Source organism: Fundulus heteroclitus, chromosome 4 (genome assembly GCF_011125445.2).
Source record: "Fundulus heteroclitus isolate FHET01 chromosome 4, MU-UCD_Fhet_4.1, whole genome shotgun sequence".
NCBI classification, from domain to species: domain Eukaryota; kingdom Metazoa; phylum Chordata; class Actinopteri; order Cyprinodontiformes; family Fundulidae; genus Fundulus; species Fundulus heteroclitus.
The window spans coordinates 717,976-736,115 of NC_046364.1; the positions used below are offsets into that span (position 1 = coordinate 717,976).

The 18,140-nt window shown below is 46.6% G+C and overlaps 2 protein-coding genes across 6 annotated transcripts in view; both read right to left on the reverse strand.

The window, feature by feature from the left end:
* The window catches only part of kifc3 (kinesin family member C3), a 34,283-nt gene extending 30,665 nt beyond the window's left edge, over positions 1-3,618 (reverse strand). The window contains exon 1 of the mRNA XM_036135791.1: positions 3,478-3,618. The gene's annotated coding sequence lies outside the window, so the exon portion shown is untranslated. The remainder of the gene's footprint in view (positions 1-3,477) is intronic.
* Positions 3,619-6,298: 2,680 nt separating this feature from the next.
* cngb1a (cyclic nucleotide gated channel subunit beta 1a) overlaps positions 6,299-18,140 on the reverse strand; it is a 29,690-nt gene continuing 17,848 nt past the window's right edge. For all 5 annotated transcript variants that reach the window (XM_036135797.1, XM_036135796.1, XM_036135795.1 and 2 more), the window contains 17 exons: positions 15,132-15,273; positions 14,223-14,318; positions 14,002-14,150; positions 13,549-13,761; positions 12,322-12,530; positions 12,194-12,244; positions 11,989-12,075; positions 11,755-11,819; positions 10,791-10,913; positions 10,437-10,578; positions 10,175-10,334; positions 9,561-9,658; positions 9,381-9,464; positions 9,192-9,310; positions 8,596-8,742; positions 7,799-7,988; positions 6,299-7,596 (listed from right to left, as the gene is read on the reverse strand). In XM_036135797.1, coding sequence (XP_035991690.1) covers positions 7,360-7,596; positions 7,799-7,988; positions 8,596-8,742; positions 9,192-9,310; positions 9,381-9,464; positions 9,561-9,658; positions 10,175-10,334; positions 10,437-10,578; positions 10,791-10,913; positions 11,755-11,819; positions 11,989-12,075; positions 12,194-12,244; positions 12,322-12,530; positions 13,549-13,761; positions 14,002-14,150; positions 14,223-14,318; positions 15,132-15,273 — 2,312 coding nt within the window. In that variant the 3' untranslated portion in view covers positions 6,299-7,359. The remainder of the gene's footprint in view (positions 7,597-7,798; positions 7,989-8,595; positions 8,743-9,191; positions 9,311-9,380; positions 9,465-9,560; positions 9,659-10,174; positions 10,335-10,436; positions 10,579-10,790; positions 10,914-11,754; positions 11,820-11,988; positions 12,076-12,193; positions 12,245-12,321; positions 12,531-13,548; positions 13,762-14,001; positions 14,151-14,222; positions 14,319-15,131; positions 15,274-18,140) is intronic.

Here is an 18,140-nt window from a genome sequence, read left to right on the forward strand (position 1 = left end):
AAACTGCGGTACGTTGAGGCCAACGTGGGTCAGAGAGAAGTTCTCCTCCCAGAGTCCAAACCAAATCTAAACCCAATCAGAACATCAGGTTCATAAATCCTGCTGAGGGACGGTTCCTTCATCACTTGGTGGGATATTCGTCCAATAATCTCCAGAAACCAAGCGGTTCATTTGTGCATCAGTGTTTCCACTGAGCTGCCTGGTGGGGGGGGGGGGGGGTGCATGGCAGCGAAGGGTTAAACCAGCGAAGGGTTAAACCAGCAGCTCGCTCCACGTCTAAACGGTGACGATGCTTCCTGTGATGTGGCTGCAGCCCTCAGGCTATTTATAGAGGCTGAGCTGCAGCGGTCGGCCTGCAGACACGCCCGCCGCCCGCCGCCGCCCGCCGCCTCCTTCCAGCGCCGACAGGAAGTCAGGGTCCTCCCAGGGAGGGAGGAACGCGGCTCCCAGTCAGCTGAGACCTGCAGCTGTTCAACATCTGCTCTGCTGACAGAAGCAGAGACGCGTTTACTGCCGAGCCGCTGAGCAGCAGGCTGACCTCAGATCAGCACAGAAGCTCCGTCCTAGAAGCCTCTGAAGGCCTCGCTGCCGAGGAACCTCTGAGCAAGACAGGCTGGTCTTCAGCAGGCCTCAAAGCGCTCAGACAGAACCGAGCAGGACGCATCTGGAAAGTTCTGCAGCAGAACACGCGGGCGCTGGAAGGACACGTGTCTCCGCTCCTCCTCAGGCTGCTGAGGAACATCTGGAACATCTGGAACTGGCAGCAGGTCCTCAGAACCATCAGCAGCCACCGGGTTCTGGGAGCGAACCCAGACAGACGGAACAAAAAGCTGCAGTCAGAATAAACCCAGACGGGTGAAGAAGGGTGGAGCAGAACCACAAAGCTCTGAGCTTCAGAACCACATGTTCTATTCACAGCACCAGAACATTACCGGGTACTGTTACACCCAAACATCTGGACCTCTGGCTCAGGTTCAGAACAGGATGTCAACAGAACCAATGGAAATCACCACCAGATGTTAATGTCGGCCCAGTTCTACCAATCAGATCGGTACCGTTCCATCAGAAAATTACTTCCTTCAGCCGGTACCGGTACCGGTCGGGATGAACCGTACCGGTGATAACGCAGATATACGATTCATCCCGACCCAGAATGCTGAGGTCATCACCGGGCAGCTGCTGCTGATTGGACGATCCAGAAAGGAGCAGTTTCCTGCTTCAGCTGTGGGCTGAATGCACGCGTACCGGTACCGGTACCGGTCCGACCGCACGTCCCTGTGGACCTCATGTTAAGCCATCATTTTAAAGGAGGCACACCAAGCTTTTAATTAGCTTCTTTCCACATTAAATAAAGAAATAAATCCTCCAGCTGTGGTCTAAATAAAGTGGAACAGCAACGCTTTGGTCTGAGTTCCTCGTTAATTTACCCCCCCCTCCCCGATCTGAGGAGCGTCTGAGAACAACTCGTTTTGGTGCCGTCTCTTTAAATCTAAAGGAGGCCCTTCAAGCCCCGCCCCCTCCAGATGACAGCGTGTTCCACTCCACCCTGTTCGGCCATTTTTGTAGTCTGCTGGTGGACTACAAAATCCCTCAGAGCTAAAAATGGCGGATTCAGTGAGACGGAGGTCCATGAGGCGTCATGGCCTGAAGAGCTTTAGTGGAACATTTACCGAATAAACGGAACGTCTAAAGATCCGTTCTAAAAGATTATAGCAAACCCCCGATACACGCAGACGTGTGGACTTTACACTGTGTGACGATACAGATAACATTGTTTCCATTGACAGTAAAGAGAGCAGAATGTGTGGACCGACCTGTCCAACATGTCCTCACCGGTCCAGGACAGATTAGGACAGATTAGGACAGATTAGGACAGATTAGTCTTCCTGACCACGTCCAGCAGCTACAGCAGAGCGGCTGCTGGACGGTCTTTTCTGATCCGATACCTGGGCTGAGCGTATCGGCCGATCCGATCCGGTTCTGCTGCTGCTGGACGAACTGTGAGCCTCGCCGTGTGAGGGAAGTCGTCAGGCTTGGAATGAACATTGATAAAACGTTCTGCTGTTAAAACGTTCTGCTGTTAAAACGTTCTGCTGTTGAAACGTTCTGCTGTTGAAACGTTCTGCCGTTAAAACGTTCTGCTGTTAAAACGTTCTGCCGTTAAAACGTTCTGCCGTTAAAACGTTCTGCCGTTAAAACGTTCTGCATGTTCTGTAGCGAGACTAGATCCCCGTAACTGCATCGCCGTGTTTGATGTTACTAAGACAGAAATGACTGGATCAGCGTCAATGAGCCCATGTCTGATCCGGGTTTCTGCTCGGTGCGTCTCTGCTGGACGGGTTCATCAGAACAACCGTCCGCATAGAACCAGAGCAGAACTTCATGTTCTAGATCCAATAAAATAACCCCACAGAGATGGAGATGTTCCACCAGATATCATCCAGAGCTGCTCTGTTCATCTCCAGCATTAAAGACACGACCCAATAATCTGAAACGATTCACTGAAGAACATTTAAATGGAGGCAAAAGAACGTTCTCCTCCATTTCATTCAAAGCTTTATTGTTCTGCTGAGAACGTGACAATTGGTCAGATTATGCCGTCCGCTTCATTTAAGATAACAGAGAAGGTGCAAAGCTTCACCTTAAGAGTCGGATCCTTTCCAGCCATTTGGGACTGGGATACAAGGTTCCCAGAACCCCCAGAACCCCCAGAACCTCCAGAACCCCCAGAACCTCCAGCGATGTAAACTATAACTAATAACGGGCCGGTACCACATAAAGAATTCTGGAGCGGTCCAACAGACTCAAAGCTGTTCTAGAACCCGTTCTGGTTCTGGTGGAAACAGTTCTGTCAGAAGACACAGATCGCTTGCTGAACAGAACAGAACCAGAACCAGCTGCTGCGGTTGTTTAGCTCAGACAGGTCCAAAGCTCTGAGTCACAGTGTGGCTGGTTTCCCACACCAGAACCAAACCCAGAACAGTTTGGGCCGTCGGTACGGGTTCGTACTCTCCACCATATGTGACGTGTTCTCCACAGGACAGCAGAACCCAACTATACAGAACCTTCGGTCCCAGGTCAGGACGCGGAAACTCAGGTTCGGCTAAAGTTCGGGTTCATCACTGGACCCTAGCAGCTGCTTTAACGGAACCGTTATTCCGTCCTTCGTGTTCGGGTCTGTCAGAACTTTCTGGTTCGGATAAAAACCCGGTGATCATTTCTCAGCAGATCTCTTTGTTGGATCCAGTCGGAACATTTCGAACCGAACCGTCCATCAGCACCGACGGCGGGCCGTCCCCATGGAAACCAGCACGTGCAGGGTCACCAGGTGAGGCCGCGCGCTTTGTCCCGAATAAAAGAGCCGCGAGGCGGTGGAAGCTGCTGGAGCCGCGTGAAAAGAACCGGACAGAGCCGAGGCTGACCCGGGAGGAGCCGAACCCACCCTGCCGAACCCGGACGGCCAGAACCGGTCCTTACCTGCCCTCCACCTGCCGGTCAGACCGCCACCCTCCGCGCCGCTGGCAGGAGAACGTTCACGCAGAAAACGATCAGTTTGCGGGGTTTGCGGGGCTGGCGGCTCAGCTGTGACTGACGGTGCTGCCTTCACGGACTGTCGGACGTTCGGGAGAGGGCGGGAAGAAAGCGGCACTTTAAAGGAAATGGGGGCGGGGCGCCGCTGTGTGTCACGTGACAAACACAAGCTTCATAACAAAACGATTCAAACTTAAAAAGCAATTAAAAAACAACACAGCCCGTTAAAAATCACCCGGAACGAGTCTCTGTTTGATCACGGATGCAGCTGGACCTCGTTTAAATCTTTCAGCTATATAAACTTCATCCAGCAGCTTTATTTGAGCCCATTATCTAAGCTTAGACCTGCTGTAGGTGCGAATATTATTAGATTGTTTCTTTGTCATCACCCCAAAGGGCCAAGGACGCCCTGCAGCGGGAACTGTGGGAGGGAACCTCCAGAAACTACTACCGGTCCAGGCTGGCAGCGAGGACCTCATCGTTTACCTGTCCAGGTGAGACAGCATCTGATTCAGCAGATATTAACTGGAGAAAACAGCTGCAACATTTCTACCATCAGATTGTAATCAGTGGCTCATTCCGGATGAGTTTCAGTCTGCTGGTGTGTGCAGAGGACATGCAGTCAGCTGCAGCTCCTTCATATCAGTCAGAACAGAAACAGCCTGTTTAATCTCTGTCCCTGACTGTCAGGCTGCTGCAGCACAAAGATCTGAAAGAACTGGCTGCAGACACTAAAAGAGCAGAACTTGCTCTGCAAGGACAGTGAGCAGCGATTCCATTCAGTCACTGGTTATAACCCAGAATAATCTGAGTCTTAATCAGTGGTTCTGGGAAGTAATCTGAGTATTAATGTCAATATTCTGCAGCAAAATCCGGACACAGCCGATTAATCTCAGTATTAATCAGAGTATTTTGCAGAGTAATCCCAGTATTAATCAGAGTAGTTTGCAGAGTAATTTCAGTATTAATCAGAGTAGTTTGCAGGGTAATGTATTAACCAGAGTAGTTTGCAGAGTAATATACTAATCAGAGTAGTTTGCAGAGTAATATACTAAGCAGAGTAGTTTGCAGAGTAATGGATTAATCAGAGTAGTTTGCATAGTATTTTCAGTAATAATCAGAGTAGTTTGCAAAGTAATATACTAATCAGAGTAGTTTGCAGAGTAATGTATTAATCAGAGTAGTTTGCAGAGTAATCCCAGTTTTAATCAGAGTAGTTTGCACAGTAATGTATTAATCAGAGTAGTTTGAAGAGTAATGTATTAATCAGAGTAGTTTGCAGAGTAATATACTAATCAGAGTAGTTTGCAGAGTAATTTCAGTATTAATCAGAGTAGTTTGCAGAGTAATATACTAATCAGAGTAGTTTGCAGAGTAATCTCAGTACTAACCATAGTAGTTTGCAGAGTAATGGATTAATCAGAGTAGTTTGCATAGTAATTTCAGTATTAATCAGAGTAGTTTGCAGAGTAATCTCAGTACTAACCATAGTAGTTTGCAGAGTAATGTATTAATCATAGTATACTATGATTAATACATTACTCTGCAAACTATAGTTTGCAGAGTAATGCATTAATCAGAGTAGTTTGCATAGTAATTTCAGTATTAATCAGAGTAGTTTGCAAAGTAATATACTAATCAGAGTAGTTTGCAGAGTAATCTCAGTACTAACCATAGTAGTTTGCAGAGTAATGGATTAATCAGAGTAGTTTGCATAGTAATTTCAGTATTAATCAGAGTAGTTTGCAGAGTAATCTCAGTACTAACCATAGTAGTTTGCAGAGTAATGGATTAATCATAGTATACTATGATTAATACATTACTCTGCAAACTATAGTTTGCAGAGTAATGCATTAATCAGAGTAGTTTGCATAGTAATTTCAGTATTAATCAGAGTAGTTTGCAAAGTAATATACTAATCAGAGTAGTTTGCAGAGTAATCCCAGTATTAATCAGAGTAGTTTGCAGAGTAATATACTATTCAGAGTAGTCTGCAGAGTAATGTATTAATCAGAGTAGTTTGCAGAGTAATCTCAGTATTAATCAGAGTAGTTTGCAGAGTAATCTCAGTATTAATCAGAGTAGTTTGCAGAGTAATATACTATTCAGAGTAGTTTGCAGAGTAAAGTATTAATCAGAGTAGTTTGCAGAGTAATCTCAGTACTAATCAGAGTAGTTTGCAGAGTAATGTATTAATCAGAGTAGTTTGCAGAGTAACTTCAGTATTAATCAGAGTAGTTTGCAGGGTAATCCCAGTACTAATCAGAGTAGTTTGCAGAGTAATATACTAATCAGAGTAGTTTGCAGAGTAATATACTAATCAGAGTAGTTTGCAGAGTAATGTATTAATCAGAGTAGTTTGCAGAGTAATATACTAATCAGAGTAGTTTACAGAGTAATCCCAGTACTAATCAGAGTATCTCTCTGATCTAACTGGTACTGCAACATGTCTGAAGCGCTTCAGCTCAATCACAGCAGCAGTCCTGCTCCATTTGCAGCGTCTGCAGCTAATCAATAATAATCCATCATCAGGTGTCCACCTGCATTACAGATGAATCATGATTGAATATCTGCACAGCTGCTAAACTGTTTTAATCCTGCTGCTTCTGATGTGAGCTGCAGAGCTGAACTCTGGGAAACCGAGTTCCTTCCAAAAACGTTTCTACATCAAAGGTGGAGCCAAACCTCTAAAGTCTTTTCCTCTTTTCCCAGTTTGGCATCCTGAGACCTGCGGTGAAGGAAGCGTTTATTATTAACGACACACAGCTCTGTAACAAACAGCTTGGCTTTTATTCCAGAAACATTCCAAACATGTGGAGGTAAAGTCAGGATTAAAGCGGCTCCTCAGACTTCTTCTACTCTCTGACTAATCAGCAGCTTCCTGCGCCTCCTTGTTTATCTTTTCCTCCTTTCCTAGTCAGTCCATGTTTCCTCTGCGGCTCCAGCCGGAACAGCGAGGCCTTCCTGTTTCCTGAACCGCTCAGAGCAGCAGGATCTCTGCAGGGATTCAGCCTGAGCAGAAGCTCATGTGAGCTCTGACTGGGGAGGAGACAGCGTGATCATCTACAGCGTTAGCATGAGGGTTCTGTTAAAGCTCCACTCAGAGATGCACATTTTATACCAGGGGGTGTTGAGCAGATGCAGAGTTTCACTTTGGGTAAACATGTTGGGCAGGGAGGGAAGGAGGAGGAGACAGGAGACTCATGGATGCAGTGAAGAAGGGTCTGCAGAGGGCTGGATGGCCTGCTGTGACGCCCCCTACAGGCTGCTAGGATCAAAGCACTTTAACAGCCATGCTAGAAGTTAGACTCTTTCTATTTAACGACTTCCTGTCTGCTACTCTCATCACCGGTCAACTCCAGCTCTGCACAAACTTCAAACTGCATAAAGAATCTGGAGGGACAAGAAGTTAGCACGCCCCTCTGAGAGCAGGATGAGACGTTTTGAGCATCTTTTCCCTGAGAAAATAAAAACATGGATGGTTTGTGTTTGTGTTGGAGCTTCAGAGCAGAGCTTCCAGTCCTCCATCCTGGTCCCGTCAGCAGCTGCTCAGCATCCTCCACCCTCCATCCTCCATCCTCCATCCTCCCTGATGAACACGAGGCGCGTCTAACAGCTTCAGTCCAGCGGGGAAACAGCCTGTGGCGGATCATATTAAAGCTGCAGGACACAAGCTAGACTTTAGGAAAATGAGTTTCTTTCATTCTTCTCCTGTTTTGGTGGTTTCCTCTCCCGGGGAAGCAGCGCCCTGTTAGCTCCTCTCATGGCCAATGGTGGTAGTGCAGGTTTCCAGTGATGAGCAGAAGCAGAAAAAAGGAAGAAGTCGACTCATTTCTTCTCCTCTTTTTTCTTCTCCTCTTTCCCCTCCCTGGTTTTTCCCTCTGCTGCCACCTCCACCGTCAGAAGCTCCTCCCCTTCCCGCCGCGGCGTCATCCTGATGATGACGGAGCTGTCCGCCGTCTCGGCCACAGACTCCTCTCTGTCGTCTGGGGCCGGGCTCCGGGGGACCGGGGAGCGGCGGTGCATCGGGGAAGGGGGTGGGACTGGAGAGATGGAGTGAGGAACCTGATGGAGGAGAAGAAGATAGACACCGTTACTTCCTGAAAGGAAAGACCAGGAGGGCCTCCAGGCCCGGCTAGAAGATCTGCTCCTGTGAAGGTTTGGCCACCTTCACAGTTTCCTTCCTTCCTTTTTGCCTTTCTCCCTTCCTTTCCCACCATATTTAATCCTCCTTTCTTTCTCACCCCCTTCCTTCCAGCTCATATACCTCTGTTTGGCCCTCAGATGGTTTGTAGACCTTCTTCAGCTTGGCGAAGGTCCCCTCGATGCCCGCCTGCTCCGTCACCTTCAGAGCAGCCTTGAACAGTTTGGGGGTTTCTGGTCGGGGTGGGATGACCTCCACCGCCTCCTTGTGTGTCTCCTTCTCCTCTGGCTTCTTGTCCTTGGTCAGCATTTTCCTGCACAGACACAGCCAGACAGGAAACCTGAGCGCACCGACAGACCGCTGGACCGTCTGACGGACATGGTCAGGTCTGCATGGCATGGTCGCCTGACTGAGCAGAAAACCTGAGGAGGATCACGTGACCATGTGACCCGTTTCTCCTGGACAAAGTGGAGCGGGCAGCCTGAGCTGATTAGAGGCGAGCGTAATCCTGCTGAGGACGGATCGGACACAGAGAGGAGAACCCAGGAAACTACTGGGATTGTTAACGGCTCAGACCGGGGATCCAGAACTTTTAGAGTTCGTTAAAGAATCTGCTACCTTTGGACTCTGATGGCTCTGACCCAGAAATCAGCTGCAGGTGATGCTGATCAGCAGAGAGCGTCACTAACGAACCCATAAACTCCAGCCCAATTACCGTTAATGGGTTCTGTCTCTGCGACGCTAATGAGACAGAAACAGGAAGTGGACTGATCTGCTGTAAGTCACCTGATCTGATGATCCAATCAGAACTAACCTCTCATAAACCCAAATAAACACCACGCTGCTTAGATCAGTTTCCTCATGGATAGCAACCAATCACATGGCAGGACCCGGTCCGGCTGGGTCTCCCCCGGTCTTACTTGGCCTTCTTGCGCAGGAGTTTCTGGGACTCGGGGTAATGGACCAGGATCTCTGCCAGGTCATTCTTATCCAGGATGAAGAGGTTGGCGAATCCGTGCGCCTTCACATTGGCTGTGCGCCGGTTTCCTCCGCCCCCCGCCAGCAGGCTGACCAATCAGAGAGAAAGACAGATGTCAGGAAGTTTAGCAGAAAACTAAAGCTTTCATAACTCTAACTTTATTTCTTATTTAAAATGTGGAATGGAAAATGTCAGAGTTTGTCCTGAAGGGGGCGCCAGTGCTTATTTTACTCCAGTCAGAACTGTTCTGTGTTTTAAAGGGGACATGTAATCTCTTTAAGTTCTTCCTTTTCACATTGAAATCTCTCACTTGTGGCTGATATGAAGTTTAACTGCAACTCTTTGGTCTGAATTCCCCCCCCCCCCCTTCCTCCTTCTTGCCCCGTTCTGAGGTTCTTCTGAGAGCAGCTGGTTCTGGTGCCGCTGTCTCTTTAAATCTAAAGGCGCTCTGACTTAACCCCAACATTAGCTGCATAATGTCTTCCCACCCTGGCTGTGAGGAGGTGGCAGATCAGTCTGCAGGTCACTGTCACTGACCTGATCTCTCCGAACACAGAACCGGCTCTGATGGTGACGAACACCGTCTGGAGGTCTGGACCTCCCACCACCTGCACCTCCCCCTGCTTGATGATGTACATCTCTCTTCCAATCTCCCCCTGAAACACACACAGCATGTTAGACCAGCTCCGCAGAAGCTCCTGAAAACCTCCACAGGTGTTCGCTCACCTTCTTACACACAAAGTCTCCAGGCAGGTACACCACAGACTTGAGCCTGGTCAGCAGGTCGAAGACCATCTGCCTGTCGCAGCCCTGCAACACAAACACACAGGCAGGAGGATTTATGCTCCTCTCAGCGCTTCTCGCTGCAGATGTTGGACGTTGGTCCAGTTGTTCTGGGGTTCTGACCTGAAACAGGGCCACTTTGCTGACAATGGAGTAGTTGACGTCCACGGCGATGTCCAGTCTCATCTTAGCAGGAAGCTGAATCAGAAGCTCCTGTTCATCTGCACAGGAAAGGCACAGTGACCTGGAACTCAGCACGATGCGTTCAGGAACACAGTTTTACACATAATCGGTACCGGTGCCAATGGCGCCAGATTACAACCCTGAACCCCAGGCAGTAGGTGCAACAATGACCCGAGACAACCAGCAGATGGTGCTGTTGGCTGCTGGAGGCAGTGCAGAAGACGCTTTGCCAGGATGGACGTTAGAAGTTGGTTTAATAAAAAGGCAGAATGGAGGGACAGACTAGAGCCTGCAGCAGCTGCATCAGACCAAACAGCTCAGAACAGCCAGGAGGAATCTGAAAAGATGCTGCAGGTCAATCTGTTCAACGCGTTTATTCCACAGAGAGGCACAAAATCATATATCTCAGTTCAATGATGTTTTTTAAATGATTTTCCACAGAATTTGCATTTAGGGTCTGTGCAAAAATCATCATTATTTTCCAGAACTTCTGGTGCTCAGCATGTGAAACTGTTCAGAACCAGAACTAGCAGAACTTTCTGTGAGCTCCTTACCCAGCATGCCCTGGATCTTCCAGGTGTAGTCGTACCAAGTCTTGATGCGGTTCTGGACCTCTCCGGGGATGTTGTAGGAGTTCATGTACTTGACGGTGCTGTCCATGCAGGCCCGGTAGTAGTTCTCGCCCGCCGTTGCCGCTCCGACCACATCTCTCATCTGAGACAGAGAAGAGCAGCTGAGCCCAGAGGTACCGAACGCTCAGACACGAGTCCGTCTGAACAGAACCAGAACCCCGGAACGGTCCAGTGGTGGACTGACCTGACCGATCATGATGGAGAACGCAAAGACGCCCACAAAGTAGTTGATGAGCTGGAAGCAGATCTCAAAGACGGTGGTGGGGTCCGGCAGTCCTCCGATGGTGATCAGCGTCTTCACAGCGAAGTAGTAACAGCGGATGTAACTGGAAGCAGAAACATCTCTTTGTTACCAAAGCGGGAGGACAAACAGGTCTGACCATGAAGTCTGGCTGAAATGTTAATCTGACTGATCAGAGACAATCAGGAATATCTGGGGTCCCCATCTGTGCAGTAATGTGGATCATTGACCAAAGGCCTGAACACAGGACTGATGCTCTGGGTTACAGCAGAGGTCCATCTCTGGACAACTCCTTACGCGTTGCCTTTTCCGTTGTAGACCCATTTGGTGGAGCCCAGGCCTTCATAGTCGGAGCCCCAGTAGAAGAGACAGGCATTGATGTGCAGAGAGTACAGCAGGTAGGTGGAGGTCCGAATCACCCTGACACACAACAACAAAGATGTGAGGAGTTTAAAGAGCATGTTCAGAAAAACAACAGTAGCTGGTGTTCCTCCTGTTCCTGTTATGGTTTTAAAATCTGGCCACAGGTGAAGCTCTCTTTGCTTCTGGTTGTCCTACACAGAAAAACGTCTTCAGTGAAAACAGGCTGAAGGTTCTCGTCATCACGAGGTTTTAACCGCCGGTTACTGGAAAAGGAACAATTTGTCTAAAGTGGACTAAAGATTAAATGGATGGATGGATGGATGAATGATGGATGGATGGATGATGGATTGATGGATGGATGATGGATGGATCGATGGATGGATGATGGATGATGGATGATGGATGGATGGATGGATGGATGGATGATGGATGGATGGATGATGGATGGATGGATGGATGATGGATGGATGGATGATGGATGGATGGATGGATGGATGATGGATGGATGATGGATGGATCGATGGATGGATGATGGATGATGGATGGATGGATGATGGATGGATCGATGGATGGATGATGGATGATGGATGATGGATGGATGGATGGATGGATGATGGATGGATGGATGATGGATGGATGGATGATGGATGGATGGATGGATGGATGATGGATGGATGATGGATTGATGGATGGATGGATGGATGGATGATGAAGGGATGGATGATAGATGGATGGATGATGGATAGATGGATGGATGGATGGATGGATGGATGATGGATGGATGGATGGATGGATGATGGATGGATGGATGATGGATGGATGGATGGATGGATGGATGATGGATTGATGGATGGATGGATGATGGATGGATGGATGGATGGATGGATGGGTTCCTCACCTGTAGATGTAGGCCTTCTTCATCACGGCCTCCATTCTGTCGTTGAACTCAAAGAAGACCATGTACTGAGGAGGAGCAACAATGAACAAAGACAATGATGGATGAACAGATGGATGGATGATGGATGGATGGATGGATGGATGATGGATGGATGGATGGATGGATGTACTGAGGTGGAGCAACAGGAGATGATTATGGTGTAAAGCTGAGGGAGGCTGAGGAACATCTTCTCACCTTCAGCAGACGGGGGAACCTCAGCAGAGAGTTCACGCCTGTGAAGTAGTAGAAGATCTCCATGGGAAACAGGCTGATGATGTCCATCTGACAGCAGACATAGAACACTGTTCAGGGTCAACAGAACCAGAGAGAACCCCAAAGTTCCTCTGCAGCAGAACATGTTTGATAAATGAGGAGGTAACGGAGTGAGACGCGTTCTCACCTTGAACCTCTCGGTGGTCATGTAATGTTCTCTCATGTCCTTCTTATCACACTGTCAAAGAAAAACAGCGAAGCCGTTAAGGTGGTTCCTGCAGGAACGTGAAGGCGGTTCTCCGTCTGCGTACGCACCACGATGTCTCCTCCACGGACGAACTGCAGTCTGGGCTGGAAGACCAGGATGTCGGTGATGTAGATGAGGTCGCAGGTGTAGTCCGCCAGCAGCCACAGGTGGATGTTCTCAGGTGTCTGGTAAGGGAACGCCCAGCGGACCGGGATCAGCCACACGTTCCAGTTCCACGCTGCCACCACGAAGAACAGCCAGATCACGTAGATCAGATCTGAGTGGCAGAACGTTGGCAAAAAGGCGGAAATTAAGTGGATGTTGCTTGAAAATGGAAACCAGGAGAACCACAAGCAGTCGGTAGAACCTGGGCTCCTCTTCCTGTCTGTTAATGAAAGACTCGTAAGAATTCAGATTCGTCATTCTTCTCGGCTAACGAGACGTTAACGAGAAAATGGATCAGTCATTCTTCTCGGCTAACGAGACGTTAACGAGAAAATGGATCAGTCATTCTGCTCGGCTAACGAGACGTTAACAAGAAAATGGATCAGTCATTCTGCTCGGCTAACGAGACGTTAACGAGAAAATGGATCAGTCATTCTTCTCGGCTAACGAGACGTTAACGAGAAAATGGATCAGTCATTCTTCTCGGTTAATGAGACGTTAACGAGAAAATGGATCAGTCATTCTGCTCGGTAACTACATTTACTTCTGGACTTCTCGTTCTGCGGCCCATCAACGCTGTGTCTGCTGTGGATCACGTCCGGTTCCTAGGAACTTTCTCTGGACCTGAGCTGGTCCGCACACACGGGCCCCGCCCACACGGAGAAGAGCTCAGGTGTATCTGCACAGGTATTCTGTCCACATGGAAACGGTTATTTTTCAAACTGGGTCTACCGTGTTATACCGTGTTCTACCGTGTTCTACCGTGTTCATGTCCATGTGGACGGGGACCGCCATGTTCTGGCCTGGCTGCGCCTGAGTCTGCCTCTGAACCCAGTAATCAGGATCAATGGCAGCACCTGCGCTCCTCTGCCATGATGCATCACCTTTACGCCTTTCACCTGTGCGCCTGCCTTCATATACGGGGCTTCTCCTGGCAGTCAGTGCCAGATTATTTGAAAGCTGATCAAGTTCTTGTTTTTTGGATGTAAACTAATCTGGATTTACCATCAATGCCATGATTACACAGAAAAGAAACGGCTGGATTTATCTTTCAGCAGAAAGCAGATGCATCTTTCCATCAACAGGAAGTCTGAAGAACTGTTGACAGGAAGTTCAGGAGCAGCGCTCACCGGTGAACGGGTCGATGCTGTCGGGAAAGCGGTATTCCAGAATGGCTCGGAGCCAGTCAGGCATCGGGGGAAGTTTGGGAAATTTCACTGGATGTCCCAGAAGTTCGAACTGGAACAGCTCCTCCTCTTCTTCCTCTGGTGCTGCTGCTTCATCCTTCTTCTCCTCTCCAGGTGGGGGTGGAGGAGGAGGAGGAGGAGGAGCTTTGCTGGGGGCTGCGGGGATCAGGACAGAAACGTTAGACATCCAGACATTCAGTATTTAGATCTAAACCTTCAGCTCTAACGAGGTTCACAGAAGACTCTGAGGGACTTCTTCTACACTGGCTTCCCTGCAGCAGAGTTTCTGGATCATTCTTTCTTCTCTGTTCTGGATCCAGGAGCAACATCTGGATCCTGCTTTCTTTAGGTAACCAAACAAACCCAGCGTCCTTCGTCACTAAATCATCTACGTACACCCGGTGGGACTCTCCTCCTCGGACTCATCCGGGTCCACCAGCCGGTCTTTCTGCCGCTCCGTCCGACCCTTGAAGAGCTTGACCAGCTCGTTCAGACGCTCCTGGATCACGACGCTGCCGATGCTGGCGGCCGACAGAGGACGCATCCTGCAGGAGAAGACTGAGATGATGAAGGTGAAGGGCTGGAGGAGGAAGACGAGTTGTTTCAGCGGCTCTTACCCGTCGTCTGCAGCCAGCAGGTCTGTCTGACTAGACCAGGTCTTCAGACCGCCCTGCAGCAGCTCCTCATCTTCCTCGCCTGCAGACAGCTCCGCTCTGTTGGAGACGCATCGTCACTCTGGAGGTCTCACCTGGACGCTTGATGCGTTTCTTATCATTTGGGTTTTAATTACGTTTTATTAATGTTATGGTAGCAGTGAAGTTTGAACAAATAAACCGTCACAGCGTCTCTGTTGGGACTTTTCTGGACATGTGGAAATGTAGTTTGATAAAATAAATGCTAAAAATAGTTAATTGGGTTACTGTTTTAGAAGTTTATGCTTCAACGGTGCTAAAATATTGCGATTATGAATGTATCAGTTTGAATAAAATGTACTAGTATAAATTTTATTAATATTATGGCTTTTGCATAATCATGTGTTTGTCCTAAATGAGACATTCCTCTGATGGGTTCCCTGGTTTTAGTCATCGGTTTTGTTGCTGATGGTTCTGACTACGACCCGTTTATGGTGTTTATCGTTGGGTCTGCAGCGGTAGGTACCACTACTGACCAGAACATGAATCCGGATTTCATGGTCAGGATATCGTGGTTCAGTCAATGAACTGAACCGGAAACCGTAGAGTTGCTGGTTCCGTTCATTGCTTCAAGCAGAACAATTCTGACCCAGTGGCCCGTCTTTTCTTCTCCCACTGAACAAAACTAAAATATTTCTGCTTATTGATGATTTTCTGGAAAGAACTGATTTTTTTGTCAGTTGATTAAATTATTTTTTTGGTTTCATTGTTGATCAATTTGAGCTGCCTCTGGTATAAATGTTCTACCAAACCTATCTAAGCATTAAAAGTGTGATTTTAAGTGAAATGTTGTGGGTGTTGCACAGCGCCCCCATCAGGCCTGCCTGCTGTTACCTGAGCTCTCGGACCGTCAGAGTGTTGGACTCTGGTTCTGGGGTGGTGATTATTTGCGGGATGTTCAGGTTGTGTCTGTGCAGCCCGTCTCCATCTGCATCCTCCACCTTCAGCACAGGAGCCTCACTTTTCCTGCAGCTCTCTGAGGAGCAGACCACAAAACAGTGTTGGAGCTTCAGGGAACGTCGCCAAAGCGCCGAAACAGCACGAAAACAGAGAAATACTGGATCTGAGCAGCAGCAGGGATTAGAGCAGAGGTCGGCATTTAGGCCTGCAGAGAGATTTTACTATCCCCAAACTTTAAAAATCATCAAACTCAGTTTTTACATTTTGAAAACCAAATGTTGGTTTGATTTAGCTACAGAATAAGAATATAATACCTCAGAAGCATTTTAGATACAAAGTGAACCAAGAAAAAGTAAAAGCTGCTGTTGTGACATAAATGGACTCAATGCAGACGTGATCAGATTACAGTTGATTCTCTTACATCATAAAATCAGTCAAATTTAAAAACAGACGTAAAGGATGACATCACTCCAGATTTACTCAAACCTCAAGATTTATTCCAACATGAAGTTTGGAGAAAATATCACACAGTTAATGGTTTACTGATCAGGAAACAACAATAGATCGAACAGAGACTGAAGAAATACAAAAATCAAGTTAATAAAGAGACAATTTATCAAACCGTTTAGGACTAACTGAGCGGTCTCCAGAAACGGCTCCATAAGTCATTCAGGATTTCTCCTCTGTGGCTCTTAACCAATGAATGCTGTTAGTAAATTTATAAATTAATCGAAAAGGAGCATAACATGGTTCTATTTTTTTATGGTATCCATAGTTAAAAAATCCATAATTTGTTTGCTTTCAGTATAGAAAGTTGACTTTTAAAACTATTTTTGATGCAACACTTTCATCTGATTCATCTTTACCTTCTGCCTGTTTTTATTTCCACACGTTTTTCTTTACAGCAGATTTCCCTTCAATAGATTCTGTCAGATGTTCTGATTCAGACCCTGTTTTTTAAATAAATTTGGGCTAAGCATAACTTTTAATATATTTTATCCATTGATTAAGTAGATTACCTTTAGGCTATTCTCTTCGGTGCATAATTTATGGTAACAGTTATTTTTATTTCATTAAGAAAACATTAATCGGTAGTTATCCTCCATCAGGAATTATGCTAATCTGTGGGTCATAAAAGCAGACTAGGGATTTATTTAAACACAAAACACAAAATAATTTGTCAGTGCTGCATGTTTTTTGTCGGGCTGGATTTGGTTTTGTAGAAAAGTTTCATGAGAAAAACCCTGTTTGGGATTATTTTGAATTAAATACTGCAAACACAAAAGATTTAACAAATCTGAACAACTGATGTTGATTCCAATGAGTTACATTGGAATCAACATCAATGTCAAAAGCTTTATTTATTGCCATAACTTCAAGTTTTGAACTATTTGATAATACTCTATGCAGATGATACTGTTATTTACATGTTCTGATGTAAATTCAAAAATCCCTACAGTTTGACTTCAGCTTGCCCCAAAATAAACTTTTTAACGTTTATGTAAGGTAAACTAATCCACAGATCCAGAGGAGGATGCAGGATTTTCCAGGAAGGTTATTCCAAACCTCATTGGGGTCAAATTCCAAATTAATCTGGATCTTTTTTTCCTGTTGGAAATTATTTTAGGATCAAGAAGACACGATGCTTTTACTCTGGTAAATAAATCCTTTAACTGATGAAAAAATGACATTAATATTTTATGGACTTTTAAAACAATATCCAATCAGAGTCCATCTCTCCTTGAAGAAAAGCTGTGGACAGCCTTCAGTTCCTGTTCTGCTGTTCTGCTGTTCTGGACCTGGACTGGTTCAGATACCAGGATGTGATTTCATAGGCGCATGTTTCCAGAAGATATTCGGCTCCTCAGTGGATTCAGACATCTGGAAATGAGTCCCAACAACATTTAGGGTTTTATTCCAGAAAAGCCCAGATGGTTCTGAAATGGTTGCTTGCTTCTAAGGACTGAACATTTTATGCAATGGTCAGAATCAGTTTGTACATTTTAACTCATTTACATTCTCATTTGGATAAAACATGTTTGTTTGCTTATAGAAGCCCCTCTTATGGTATATTCCTCATATTTGGAATCACATTTCTCTTCAAATAGTCTCATATTCTTTGGAGGTCCTTTGAAAAATGCGGTTCCTTCGGCAGCAGATGGATCCAAACAGCCGCTCAGCATTACAGAACCGAACAGAACCTCAGTATCCAAAGGAAGTTCTTGACCTTCATGTCTCAGCAGTCAGGTCTGTTTAAGTCTTTTGACAACATGGTGCTATAGTTCAGTTTCAGAATGGAAACAGGAAGTTATCTTGTTTTAGATTCACTGTGACGCCTCTGTCTCAGGGACAGAACCGAAATTAGCTGTTATACCGACAGCTGGTGTCATTGTGAAGCAGTTTAAAACGTTCTGGGATCTAAAAGCAGCAGGAAGTGCAGGATTGTGCAGCAGGTTGATGCATCTGTAGCCCGAAAGGTTCATCATCACAGCTGATCAGAAGCAACAATAGTTTTATTGACGCCCTGTAGGTTTGTGGTGAGAAAGTTACGTTTTTGTAGCAGCACAGAGTGTTCATTCATGACATGATAGAGGTAAGGATGTCGTGGTCGTGGTCTACATGGTGTCTAGCACCAGTAGAATCCATTGCCAAAAAGATATCATTAAAACCCTTATAACAGCAGATTCAGTGCTATGATATGTTATATAACCAGACCGCTACGCTTCCAAAATTCAGTTTTCATCTGAATATTCAGGATAAAGTGGCAACAGTAGGAAAGAGGTGGTGGAACAACGTCACAAGGGGATGCAGAAGATTTCAAACCGATAACCAGTCTGTTTCCTGTGGCCCACTATCAATAGAAATATAAACTGGATTAACTACATTTATTCCAAGCAGCAGAGGCTTATTAGTTTCACTCGTGATGCTTTGCAGGACCCGGCT